At 46.9% G+C, this 14,658-nt stretch overlaps 1 protein-coding gene across 1 annotated transcript in view; it reads right to left on the bottom strand.

Annotated features, from left to right (window-relative positions):
- LOC136627047 (probable cation-transporting ATPase 13A5) overlaps positions 1-14,658 on the bottom strand; it is a 159,600-nt gene that overhangs the window by 114,805 nt on the left and 30,137 nt on the right. The window contains exons 9-10 of the mRNA XM_066601998.1: positions 11,007-11,138; positions 992-1,162 (exon numbers count right to left, since the gene is read on the bottom strand). Of these exons, the coding sequence (XP_066458095.1) occupies positions 992-1,162; positions 11,007-11,138 (303 nt within the window). The remainder of the gene's footprint in view (positions 1-991; positions 1,163-11,006; positions 11,139-14,658) is intronic.

Genomic DNA, 14,658 nt, shown 5'->3' with positions numbered 1-14,658 from the left:
TGTCTGGACAATTTTTTTAAGTTCCTTTCTCACCTTAATGTCAACTGGCATTATATGATTTTTTCCTAACAGTAAGGGGGAAAAAGAGAGGGGAGAAAGGAACTTGTTATTTGTATAGCATCAACTTATTCCGCAGCGCTTTCAGGTAGTTTCAGGAATGGAGCTCCTCTCTGTACATGTTCACCTGGCACTGAGGTTGGGAAAACTACTATGCATGTTTACCCACTCTGCAGAGAACATAGTGGTGAATGGGAGAGCATTGCTTATCCATCATGGCAGTAGCTGAAACTCCGCATACATGGTTTTCCAGCTGGAACCAATCAACTTTTTACATTACAGCTCATGCGAGAGAATGTGAGCATGCTTGACTAGCAAGCAAAGATTTACCAGAGGTCATATCCTCTGGCAGCCAAAAGTAAATAAGGGGTTAGGGATTTAATGGAGCTAAAAACTAGTTAATAGCGCAACTTTGTTCATTTATTGTATTTGGCAAGATCAAAATGTTGTGTCACAGAACACAGTGAACCAAAAAAGGTAATCTTGGGAAATACCCCTTTAATGTAGTGCAGTAATTCATTTATTATATAGCATACTTTTATGGAAAATAATAGCAGACAAATGTTAGCTTCAAGTTAATCAGTGACATGTAAGTATTCCCCATGGTAAAATTGCAGAATAATTGAACATCCACTGCCCGATTCCCACATTGCTAATTGCTGGGGTGCAATCTAACCAAACCGGAAAGTTTGAAGTAGAGAACCCTTTCAAGCAATTTATAAATTATATACACGTGTGCAGAGGCGTAACTAGAAGCTGCTGGACCCCAATGCAAAATCTGTAACAGGGCCCCCAACTATAATGGTTTATTCATAGTACTGGGCTCTCTATATGGAAGGGTGAGGCCTTATGGGCCCCCTAAGGCTCTTGGGCCCAGGTGCAACCGCATTCCCTATAGTTATGCCAGTGCATGTGTGAAAATCAGTACACTCACCAGTTTGTAGGACAATGGCTTTTACAAGGTCTTGACTATTTCTTTTAGTCTGAATAACCTCAGTTCCACAATAAAGAACATGTTTTTTGTAGTCATCACCACTATGTACCATCCACGGAGTGGAGTTGTTAACATTTGGGAGAGGTGTCTTTGTCACAGGAACACTTTCTCCTTGAAATTCAAAAGTAAAGACATTTTGCTGTAAATAATCTAATAAACAGTGAGTTTTCTCATCCCTTGAGCTGAATAACTAGTGACCAACAGTGTCACATACGCAAATGATGGAAAAAAATGTAAAAGCCATCCTCACCTTAACTGATCCCATTCTGCCAGTGTCCAGTAGCTAATTGGCTTTCAGTTCGCTTCCGACTACAGCAGTGATGTTGCGACACAGCTATATGTGACTGCTGCAACTAATGGTATGGTAGCAGTGGGGGATGGGGTGAGGTGAGTATGACTTTTTAATATATGTTTTGCCATCATTCTCAAATAGTTTGAAATGTTCTTTTTATTCCTGCATAACCCTTTAACAAAGAGCAGGGTGATATCGTTGTTGGAACTGCAACCACAGTTTGATGTCAAATCTATCAAACTTTACAGGAGAGACAAAAACATTCCCATTTTGCCTCCATCATCCTGATTTGTCCTATATAAAGAAAGGGAATTTGGTGGTTTCTCATTGGTCTGTTGACATACGACATATTGCAGTTGGTGTAGTTTCCTAGATTGACCACCAGGATGCAATAAACCAAATTATTTTTTTTACATACCACCTATTGCAGTTACCACTACAATTTTCTGTACATTAAATGATTCATTATAAAGTCTGAAGGGTACCTTGATTAATCCTTGATGAATAATCACAAAAGAGTACCCTATCATAATGCATTCTATTTTTCAAGCTGTCAGGACACAGACTGAAAGCAAAAATACAGCAATGATACAAGTTCCTACAGATCAGGCAATTTAGAGGATCTGCTAGTTTTGGGCTGGAGCAACATCCACATTTTTTCTGCAATATTTTCAGATATTCTACAGAGGATCTATTTCTGCTGGTTATGAAAGCTTGTACAGAACTTACAAAGCTTTGAGAACTTAAACAGGGTTGTATTGGAGGGAATAGAAAAAGTTGCTGCATCATGTTTACATGGTTATATGAAAAGTGGTCTGTATATTGGGAAAAGGTATATTTCTGCTGCTGTCAATGTATGTACCAGCAAAGCAGACAGACAAAATACGCTTTCATGTGGGCAATATTGCAATTCTCTGTTTGCAGATCTTACACAGCTAGCAGTGGGGTTTGGGGAATTCAATTACGCTGGGCCAAACAAGAACAACTCATAAACATACAAGCTGTATTCCGTGGCCTTCTGTTCTCATATATCGTGCTTCAAAGGGACGGCGGCTTATGTGGTTGGCAGTGCTTTTTTTGGTTACTATAAAACACTAAGAAAACCAAACAGGGAAACATCAAATACACAGAGGCCATACACAGCTAGTAGTATAACTACACTAAAAAGTAAACTAGAAAAACCCTGAATAAAAATATAAAAATAAAAAGGAAACATGAAGAAAGCAAGGGGCAGGGGACATTTCAGTGTTGGAGGTGGTGGTGGTAGAGGATGGCCAAGTTGGCACTTCAAGTGGCTCCCGATGAAGCAACAGCTCCACATTCTGCAGAAGGTGAAGCAAACACACTGCTATTCCTTAAAATTAATTCTGCTCATGCATTACAACCGCAACACATGGAACAGGTCATGGAGTAGATGACAAAGCATACCTCAAGTACCACCTCTTCTTCCTCCCAGTCACCGGCACACAGCAATCAGTCTGCACCAGTCAGCCATGAGCATTTCCCATCTATTTCACCCCATGTCAAGTCCCTAGGCACCCTCCGAAGCAGTACGCATAGATCAGTCTGACGACCTGTTTGACCATTCAGTTTCATGGATGTCCACCAGCTAGTCCAAAAAACCAGAGGGAGAAAACCAAGACATTGAATGCACTGATGCCAGTCTATGTTGTCAGCACTCCATGTGTATGAACATGAGCTCCCACCCCTAGCCTGTGTTGAGGAAGAGACCAAAATGGTCAGTCGTGATAACACGATGATCACTGTAAGCATCCCTGTTGTCTGCCTGCTGGAACAGATGCTACAGGGCCTCTGGGACAATGACAAATTGTTGTGACAGCATAAGGAAGAAGGAAGGAAAACAAATCAAGGTTATGTTGCTGTTGATTTTGGTGGAACTGCTGTTGCTTTCCTTCACCTGATTCTGCCATGTTTCCTCCTCCCAAAACCGCACGCCGGCTGTGTTGCGTAGCAAAATTTTTGGTAGCTCCACAGCTGTCCCTTGGAGTAGACTCATGCTAGATTGTTGTTTTCATTGACATTGCTTTTAAAACAAACAGCACACTTGCTGTCTTTCTTGGCACAAGTTTTGATCAAGGAGATGCTACATGGGCCTTCTTCTATTTTCAGTGACACCCCTGTGGTATGATTGACCCCTACACCACTGTAAACTATTTTTACTAATTTGTGGGAGGAGTACAGTGTTCTCTGGATGTATGGCTGTATTTCTATACAATTTGGGGAGCTTTGGCTGCATTGGGAACCTTCTCGAAGGCAGATCAGTGAACCTAATTTTTACTCATATTGACTTTAATGGGAGTCGAAATCGGCTGTCTCGGTTCACAATGATTTTTGTGAAATTGGCCGGATAGTGACACAAACCGATTATTCCACTAATTGCTCATCACTAGAGATGAGCGAACGTACTCGTCCGAGCTTGATATTCGTGCGAATATTAGGGTGTTCAGGATGCTCGTTACTCGTAACGAGCACCACGCGGTGTTCTGGTTACTTTCAGTTTCCTCTCTGAGACGTTAGCGCGCTTTTCTGGCCAATTGAAAGACAGGGAAGGCATTACAACTTCCCCCTGTGACGTTCAAGCCCTATACCACCCCCCTGCTGTGAGTGACTGGGGCGATCAGATGTCACCCGAGTATAAAAGTCGGCCCCTCCCGCGGCTCGCCACACATGCCTTGTGAGTTAGCTGAGGGAAAGTACTATCGTGCTGGTGCTGCTGTAGGGAGAGCGTTAGGAGTCAGTGTAGGCTTCAAGAACCCCAACGGTCCTTCTCAGGGCCACATCTACCTGTGTGCAGGCTGCTGCTAGCAGTGTTTTGTTTTTTTTTCTCAAAATCGGCAGTGCAGAGCATCGCACCCGGCATTAGGGACAGAAGTGGTGTATAGGCAGGGAGAGTGTTAGGAGTGAGTGTAGCCTTCAAGAACCTCAACGGTCCTTTCTAGGGCCAAATTGAAGCGTGTGCAGTACTGTGCTGGCTGCTGTTAGCAGTGTTGCATTTTTTTTTCTTCTAAAAATCGTCTGTGCAGAGCATTGCACCCTCCATTGATACTACAGGGACAGAATTGTGTAGGCAGGGCCACAACACAGTTATTGTTCATTGAATATACGCAGTGGGTCCTTCCCTTTGCTAAAAAGGACAAAAAATTATATTTGGCCAGCCTGTGTCAGTCCTAAGGTCTCCGTGTACGTGTGTGCTGCGTGGACAACGTACAAAAATCAGACGCAACCAGCTACGGTTTACTGCAGGCTTGCGCCATTGTCTTTCCTGACTGGCAAATACCTGCTCTGCTAGAGTTAATAACTCTGCTACACTATAGTTGTGTGACACTTTTTGAGGGCCACACCACAGATATTAAACTTCTTGTTCATTGAATATACACAGTGGGTGCTTCCCTTTGCAAAAAAGGAAAAGAAATTATATTTGGCCTGCCTGTGTCAGTCCTAAGGTCTCCGTGTACGTGTGTGCTGCGTGGACAACGTACAAAAATCAGACGCAACCAGCTACGGTTTACTGCAGGCTTGCGCCATTGTCTTTCCTGACTGGCAAATACCTGCTCTGCTAGAGTTAATAACTCTGCTACACTATAGTTGTGTGACACTTTTTGAGGGCCACACCACAGATATTAAACTTCTTGTTCATTGAATATACGCAGTGGGTGCTTCCCTTTGCAAAAAAGGAAAAGAAATTATATTTGGCCTGCCTGTGTCAGTCCTAAGGTCTCCGTGTACGTGTGTGCTGCGTGGACAACGTACAAAAATCAGATGCAACCAGCTACGGTTTACTGCAGGCTTGCGCCATTGTCTCTCCTGACTGGCAAATACCTGCTCTGCTAGAGTTAATAACTCTGCTACACTATAGTTGTGTGACACTTTTTGAGGGCCACACCACAGATATTAAACTTCTTGTTCATTGAATATACGCAGTGGGTGCTTCCCTTTGCAAAAAAGGAAAAGAAATTATATTTGGCCTGCCTGTGTCAGTCCTAAGGTCTCCGTGTATGTGTGTGCTGCGTGGACAACGTACAAAAATCAGACGCAAACAGCTACGGTTTACTGCAGGCTTGCGCCAATTTCTTTCCTGCCTGGGAAATAAAATCACTGGTAATACAGCATGCTGAGGGGTAGGGGTAGGCCTAGAGGATGTGGACGCGGCCGAGGACGCGGAGGGCCAAGTGAGGGTGTGGGCACAGGCCGAGCCAGTGCGGTGGCCAGGGGTAGAGGCAGGGCCAGACCGAATAATCCACCAACTGTTTCCCAAAGCGCCCCCTCGCGCCATGCCACCCTGTAGAGGTCAAGGTGCTCTACGGTGTGGCAGTTTTTCACAGAGACGCCTGACGACCGACGAACAGTGGTGTGCAACCTTTGTCGCGCCAAGATCAGCTGGGGAGGCACCACCAACAGCATGCGCAGGCATATGATGGCCAAGCACCCCACAAGGTGGGACGATGCCCGTTCACCGCCTCCGGTTTGCACCACTGCCTCTCCCCCTGTGCCCCAACCTGCCACTGAGATCCAACCCCCCTCTGAGGACACAGGCACTACCGTCTCCTGGTCTGCACCCACACCCTCACCTCCGCTGTCCTCGGCCCCATCCAGCAATGTCTCTCAGCGCAGCGTCCAGACGTCGCTAGTGCCACAGTTTGAGCGCAAGCGCAACTACGACGCCACGCACCCGCACGCTCAAGCGTTAAACGTGCACATTGCAAAATTGATCAGCCTAGAGATGCTGCCGTATAGGCTTGTGGAAACGGAGGCTTTCAAAAGCATGATGGCGGCGGCTGCCCCGCGCTACTCGGTTCCCAGTCGCCACTACTTTTCCCGATGTGCCGTCCCAGCCCTGCACGACCACGTCTCCCGCAACATTGTACGCGCCCTCACCAACGCGGTTACTGCCAAGGTCCACTTAACAACGGACACGTGGACAAGCACAGGCGGGCAGGGCCACTATATCTCCCTGACGGCACATTGGGTGAATTTAGTGGAGGCTGGGACAGAGTCAGAGCCTGGGACCGCTCACGTCCTACCCACCCCCAGAATTGCGGGCCACAGCTCGGTGGTGGTATCTGCGGCGGTGTATGCTTCCTCCACTAAAGCACCTTCCTCCTCCTCCTCCTCCAACGCAATCTCTGTCTCGCAATCAAGATGTGTCAGCAGCACGTCGCCAGCAGTCGGTGTCACGCGGCGTGGCAGCACAGCGGTGGGCAAGTGTCAGCAGGCCGTGTTGAAACTACTCAGCTTAGGAGAGAAGAGGCACACGGCCCACGAACTGCTGCAGGGTCTGACAGAGCAGACCGACCACTGGCTTGCGCCGCTGAGCCTCCAACCGGGCATGGTCGTGTGTGACAACGGCCGTAAGCTGGTGGCGGCTCTGCAGCTCGGCAGCCTCACGCACGTGCCATGCCTGGCCCATGTCTTTAATTTGGTGGTTCAGCGCTTTCTGAAAAGCTACCCCCACTTGTCATACCTGCTCGGAAAGGTGCGCCAGCTCTGCGCACATTTCCGCAAATCCCACACGCACGCTGCCACCCTGCGGACACTGCAACATAGGTTTAATCTGCCAGTGCACCGACTGCTGTGCGACGTGCCCACACAGTGGAACTCTACGCTCCACATGTTGGCCAGACTCTATGAGCAGCGTAGAGCTATAGTGGAATACCAACTCCAACTTGAGCGGCGCAGTGGGAGTCAGCCTCCTCAATTATTTACAGAAGAGTGGCCCTGGTTGGCAGCCATCTGCCAGGTCCTTGGAAAATTTGAGGAGTCTACCCAGGTGGTGAGCGGCGATGCTGCAATCATTAGCGTCACCATTCCTCTGCTATGCATCTTGAGAAGTTCCCTGCAAAGCATAAAGGCAGATGCTTTGCGCTCGGAAACAGAGCCGGGGGAAGACAGTATGTCGCTGGATAGTCAGAGCACCCGCCTGTCTATATCTCAGCGTGTTGAGGAGGAGGAGCATGAGGAGGATGAGGAGGAGGGGGAAGAGACAGCTTGGCCCACTGGTGAGGGTACACATGCTGCTGGGCTGTCATCCTTTCAGCGTGTATGGCCTGAGGAGGAGGAAGAGGAGGAGGAGGAGGATCCTGAAAGTGATCTTCCTAGTGAAGACAGCCATGTGTTGCGTACAGGTACCCTGGCACACATGGCTGACTTCATGTTAGGATGCCTTTCTCGTGACCCTCGCGTTACACGCATTCTGGCCACTACGGATTACTGGGTGTACACACTGCTCGACCCACGCTATAAGGAGAACCTTCCCACTCTCATTCCCGAAGAGGAAAGGGGTTCGAGAGTGTTGCTATACCGCAGGGCGCTGGTGGACAAACTGATGGTAAACTTCCCATCCGACAGCGCTAGTGGCAGAAGGCGCAGTTCCGAGGGCCAGGTAGCAGGGGAGGCGCAGAGATCAGGCAGCATGTACAGCGCAGGCAGGGGAACATTCTCCAAGGCCTTTGCCAGCTTTATGGCTCCCCAGCAAAACTGTGTCACCGCTCCCCAGTCAAGGCTGAGTCGGCGGGAGCACTGTTAAAGGATGGTGAGGGAGTACGTAGCCGATCGCACGACCGTCCTCCGTGACGCCTCTGCCCCCTACAACTACTGGGTGTCGAAGCTGGACACGTGGCCTGAACTCGCGCTGTATGCCCTGGAGGTGCTTGCTTGTCCTGCGGCTAGCGTCTTGTCAGAGAGTGTGTTTAGTGTGGCTGGGGGAATCATCACGGATAAGCGTACCCACCTGTCAACCGACAGTGCCGACAGGCTTACACTCATCAAGATGAACAAAGCCTGGATTTCCCCAGACTTCTCTTCTCCACCAGCGGACAGCAGCGATACGTAAGCAATACGTAGGCTGCACCCGCGGATGGAAGCTACGTTCTCTCTCACCATCCAAAACGGGGACATTTCTGCTTCATCAATCTGTGTCTAATATTCCTCCTCCTCCTCCTGCTCCTCCTCCTGAAACCTCACGTAATCACGCTGAACGGGCAATTTTTCTTAGGGCCACAAGGCTCACTCATAATTTTTCTAAACAATTTTTATATGTTTCAATGCTCTTAAAAGCGTTGAAACTTTAACTTGAACCAATTTTTCCTTAAACTGGGCTGCCTCCAGGCCTAGTTACCACTTAAGCCACATTAACCAAAGCGATTAATGGGTTTCACCTGCCATCTTGGTTGGGCATGGCCAATTTTTTGGATGTACATTAGTACTGTTGATACAGCAATTTTTGTGGGCCCTCGCCTACAGTGTAATCAAATGAATTTTTAGCCCACCTGCATTACAGCTGACGTTACCTCAGCTGTGTTGGGCAATGCAATGGGATATTTTTGTGTATCGCCGGTGGGTTCCAGGGAGCCACCCATGCTGTAGGTGCACACGGAGTTTAACCTACATCTGTCCACTTGTAAAGAACCCCAGTCTGACTGGGGCATGCAGTGTGGGCCGAAGCCCACCTGTATTAAGCACGACATTACTACCTCAGCTGTGTTGGGCAATGCAATGGGATATTTTTATGTACCGCCGGTGGGTTCCAGGGAGCCACCCATGCTGTGGGTCCACAGGGACTTCACAATAGGGAGTTGTACCTGCCTGTGTCTATGAATTAAAAACCGCGGTCTGACTGGGGCATGCAGACACCTTGACAGAATGAATAGTGTGTGGCACATAGGTTCCCCATTGCTATGCCCACGTGTGCAGCTCCTGATGGCGGTGGCACAGGATTCTATTTCTCATTGCTTCTGTACAGCATTGTGGGCTATCGCCCGGCCCCTTTTAAAGAGGGTCGCTGCCTAGCCGTGCCAACCCTCTGCAGTGTGTGCCTGCGGTTCCTCGTCATGGCAGACGCACTTCTAAATAGACATGAGGGTGGTGTGGCATGAGGGCAGCTGAAGGCTGCGCAGGGACACTTTGGTGTGCGCTGTGGGGGGGAGGGGGGGGGGGGTTGGGCAGCATGTAACCCAGGAGAAGTGGCAGTGGAGTGTCATGCAGGCAGTGATTGTGCTTTGTTGGAGGTAGTGTGGTGCTTAGCTAAGGTATGCCATGCTAATGAGGGCTTTTCAGAAGTAAAAGTTTTTGGGAGGGGGGGGGCACTCTTGCCGCTATTGTGGCTTAATAGTGGGACCTGTGAACTTGAGATGCAGCCCAACATGTAGCCCCTCGCCTGCCCTATCCGTTGCTGTGTCGTTCCCATTACTTTCTTGAATTGCCCAGATTTTCACACAAGGAAACCTTAGCGAGCATCGGCGAAATACAAAAATGCTCGGGTCGCCCATTGACTTCAATGGGGTTCGTTACTCGAAACGAACCCTCGAGCATCGCGAAAAGTTCGTCCCGAATAACGAGCACCCGAGCATTTTGGTGCTCGCTCATCTCTACTCATCACTAATTCTGATGCCTCAAACTTCCTGATGGGGATGATCAACACTTGACCTTCACTGTTCCCTTAAAGCTGCTACCATGTAGTTTAAAACCTCCCTACACTCAGGGTTTAACTGCTCTGACACTGGTTATTAGAACCAATTGTTTCTATGGGAATGTTCAGATGTTTTTTGCATGTCTTAAATTCCTTCATCTGAACACTCCAATAGGAAACCATTCGTTATAAAAGCCGCAAGTTTTTTTGCGTGCGTGATTTTTGCGTGCATAGATCCCCATATGAAACAGGCCTCAGGAAGTGTGTATACAGGAGGCAAATCAGTGTGACTGAGAGTGAGCAGCTAGTGGGAGCGTGAGTGTGATTTAAAAAAAAAAAAATGGGCGGAGGACATTGAGAGCGTGCGAACGGGTGAAAACATGTGGAAGGCCACTAACGGGTGTAGGCATGTGAGAAGAAGCAAAGGGGCGGAGGCATGTGAAAGGGCGCAAATGGGTGGAGGCATGTGAGAAGGCGCAAATGGGCGGAGGCACTTGAGAAGGCACCAATGTGCTTCTGCCTCATTGTTTTTTTTTCCTTCCTCTGGATCAACAAGTCGGGTTGGAACAGGCTGAACTGCATGGACATTTGTCTTTCTTCCGCCTGTTATACTATGTTACTATGTAGAACAGAAGCAATCTGAAAATCGTTTTTTTTTAAACCTATTGAAATCAATGGGAGACAACTAATATATTTATTTTCTTTTTCATTCTGTTTCTCTGCTCCAAAAAACGAAACAGAGAATGGAATTATAAGGGTGGATTCAGACGAACTTTGTTTTCTCCTCTTATGTGGCCGTGATAATCACGGCCACATAACAGGTCAAAACGAAACCACTGATATCAATGGATTTCAGTGGTTTTGTTTTCACTATCAGGATTTTTGCTCGTTATTTGTAGAGGCAAGAAAAGATATGGCCTGCCCTATCTTTCCCGCATTTAGTGAATACTACATGCGGTAATGACCGGGTGGCACATATCATCCTGTGTCTTTTTTCAAACTCCTGCGCTCTGTCGCATTGTTTGAAGAGCCGGAGAAGGGGAAGAAATTTCCCTTTGTTTAGGCGCTCCTGCTTGTCGGTAAATTGTACAGCATATCTCAAAGTCCAGTCATCAGCACTTTGAAGACCCAACAGTCCTGCAAGAAACCAGTGACAATTCAAATATTGTAAACGATAAGAAATCATATAATTTCAAAGAATGGAATCATGACGTAAAAAAAGACAAAAATAACAGTACCAGTTAACATTGCCTCATTCACTGTACAGCTTCCACTGATTAGAATGGCATCACATGGCAAGTAAAACTTGTTTCCACCCAAAACAATGATGTCACCTGGAACCAAGGATTGAGACTGCACTTCTTCAAGTTCTGTAAAAACAAAACAAAAAAGCGCTAAATAAATTATTTCTAGGAAAGGCAAAATAAGACAATGCATTGCACACTAATGCCAGCATGCTAAGCATATTCTACAATTGTTTTTCATTTAGTTATATACATTCATCATCTATATATATAAAATTGAATGTATGCGTGTGTGTCTGTCTGCGTGCGTGTCTGTGTGTCTGTTTGTCCTTTATGCGCTACTACACCATTCATCCGATCGCCATGAAACTCCTGGGAAGATTATAGGCATAGTACATTTATGCTATGAGAAATGGCGCGCGTGCGTGCGTCGTCGACAGTTACGACCCCCCCACGTAGATCGTTCGATTTCCATCATTGCCACTAATTCTCTCACTTCCCGATGTTGTAGAAACATGAAATTTGGCACGAGCATTGATTATGTCATGAATAGGAAAAGGTAATGGGTCCCAACTCGATTATTCAATTCTAAGTGCCAAAGAATTAGCGTCCAAATTTTACGTACGGAATCTAATTTTCTCGCTTCCCAATGTCATAGAAACTTGAAATTTGGCACAAGCATTGATTATGTCATAAATAGGAAAAGTTATTGGGTCCCAACTCGATTATTCGATTGTAAGCGCCAAAGAATTAGCGTCCAAATTTTACGTACGGAATCTAATTTTCTCGCTTCCCAATGTCATAGAAACTTGAAATTTGGCACGAACATTGATTATGTCATAAATAGGAAAAGCTAATGGGTCCCAACTCGATTATGCAATTCTAAGTGCAAAAGAATTAGCATCCAAATTTTACGTACGGAATGTAATTTTCTCACATAGAAACATGAAATTTGGCACGGGCATTGAATATGTCATAAATAGGAAAAGCTAATGGGTCCCAACTCGATTATTTAATTCTATATGCCAAAGAATTAGCGTCCAAATTTTACGTACGGAATGTAATTTTCTCACATAGAAACATGAAATTTGGCACGGGCATTGAATATGTCATAAATAGGAAAAGCTAATGGGTCCCAACTAGAGATGAGCGAGCATACTCGTCGGAGCTTGATGCTCGTTCGAGTATTAGGGTGCTCGAGATGCTCATTACTCGAGACGAGCACCACGCGGCACTCGTCTCGATTAAACGAGCACTGGCCATTGAATTCAATGGAGCCGGCAATACAGCCGGCTCTATTGAAAGCAATGGCCTGCCGGCGAGCGCGGGATGAATTGTCGGGAAGGGCTTAAATATATAAGCCCTTCCCTGCAATTCATCCAGAAATGTATAAAAAAAAAATATATATATATATATATATATATATATATATACTCACCTTGTCCCGGCAGAACGATGTTAGCCCATTGAATTCAATGGAGCCGGCAATACAGCCGGCTCCATTAAAAGCAATGGGCTGCCGGCAATCGCAGGATGAATTGTCGGGAAGGGGTTAAATATATAAGCCCTTCCCTGCAATTCATCCAGAAATGTGTAAAAAAAAATATATATATATATATACTCACCTGGTAATCTACCTAATCATGTGAGGTAGTTAACAAATGTGTTTAGAAGGATTATGACTATTGAATGACAGCTGAGAGCTGCCCCTGATTGGTCCCTGCGCTCAGCCAATCAGAGGCAGCACTCACTCACCCATTCATGAATTCATGAATGGGTGAGTGAGAGCTGCTTCTGATTGGTCAGGGCTGTGACCAATCAGAGGAAGCCCATTCAGCAGCGGGGATTTTAAATCACCGCCTGCTGAATACTACACAGTTCAGTTCAGGAGAACTGCCGGCCGGCCGCGGCTGAACTCCGGCTGCAGGGACAAGGTGAGTATATATTTTTTTTCATTTTTACACATTTTAGGATGATTTTCAGGGAAGGGCTTATATTTTTAAGCCCTTCCCGAAAATTCATCCCGCGCTCGCCGGCAGCGCATTGCTTTCAATGGAGCCGGCTGTATTGCCAGCTCCATTGAATTCAATGGGCTAACATCATTCTTCTCTGCCACAGCTGTTACAGCTGTGGCAGAGGAGAACGATCTTAATGCTGACATAATTTTTATTTTTTTATTTTTACACATTTTAGGATGATTTTCAGGTAAGGGCTTATATTTTTAAGCCCTTCCCGAAAATTCATCCCGCGCTCGCCGGCAGCCCATTACTTTCAATGGAGCCAGCTGTATTGCCAGCTCCATTGAATTCAATGGGCTAACATCGTTCTTCTCTGCCACAGCTTTTACAGCTGTGGCAGAGGAGAGCGACTTTAATGCTGACATAATTTTTATTTTTTTATTTTTACACATTTTAGGCCTTAGTCAGACAGGTGTTTTTTTGCGCGATTTGCGGATCGCATGATGGATGCGCATCCGCAAATCGCGTGACCGGTGCGCGCAAGTCGCCCGCAAATCGCCCGAAAATATGCTCCTAGCCGCGTTTCATTAGAAACAAGCCGGAGCTGTCCAGCGCATTGCATTCAATGGAGATGGCAATACAGCCGTCTCCATTGAAAGCAATGCGCTGCGGGCGAGCCCGGGATGAATTGTCGGTAAGGGCTTAAATATATAAGCCCTTACCTGCAATGCATCCTAAAATGTGTAAAAATAAAAAAAAAATTGTATACTCACCTTCTGCCGGCAGCCGGAGCTCCGTGCGGCCGTCCTGCAGTGGGTGTGAAGGGGGTGTGAGTCAGACCAGCCCCCTGATTGGCTCAGCGCTGAGCCAATCAGAGGCATGCCTCACTCACACCCATTCATGAATTCATGAATGGATGTGAGTCAGACCTGCCCCTGATTGGCTCAGCGCTGAGAGGCAGCAGTCACTCACCCATTCATGAATTCATGAATGGGTGTGTGAGTGTTTTCAGCCTCTGATTGGTCAGGGCTGTGACCAATCAGAGGCAGATCATTCAGCAGGCAGGGATTTTAAAGCCCCGCCGGCTGAATAGTGCCAAGAAGCAGTTCAGGAGAACTGACAGCGGCCGCGGCTGGACTCCGGCTGCAGCGGAAAGGTGAGTATACAATTTTTTTTTATTTTAACACATTTTAGGATGAATTGCCGGGAAGGGCTTATATATTTAACCCCTTCCCGACAATTCACCCCGCGCACGCCGGCAGCCCATTGCTTTCAATGGAGCGGCTGTATTGCCGCTCCATTGAATTCAATGGGCAAACATCGTTCTTCTCTGCCACAGCTGTTACAGCTGTGGCAGAGAAGAATGATTTGTCTTCTATATGTTCTCAATGGGGTCGGCGCTGCTGCCGCCGGCCCCATTGAGCGCATATACAGAAGAGAACAGGAATCGCAGATCGCAGATAGGTGCGATCTGCGATTTTTTGTTCTATAATTTATCGGACGAGCGCATAAAAAGCGCTCATGTGTCCGATACCATTGCAAAGCAATGGTTTTAAAAAATCGCCGGACGCATGCGCAAATCGCGGCTAAAAACGCCCGTCTGACTAAGGCCTTAGGATGATTTTCAGGTAAGGGCTTATATTTTTAAGCCCTTCCCGAAAATTCATCCCGCGCTCGCCGGCAGCCCA

This window comes from Eleutherodactylus coqui, chromosome 1, assembly GCF_035609145.1.
Source record: "Eleutherodactylus coqui strain aEleCoq1 chromosome 1, aEleCoq1.hap1, whole genome shotgun sequence".
Taxonomy (NCBI): Eukaryota; Metazoa; Chordata; class Amphibia; order Anura; family Eleutherodactylidae; genus Eleutherodactylus; species Eleutherodactylus coqui.
This window is presented reverse-complemented; position numbering and strand designations above follow the sequence as displayed.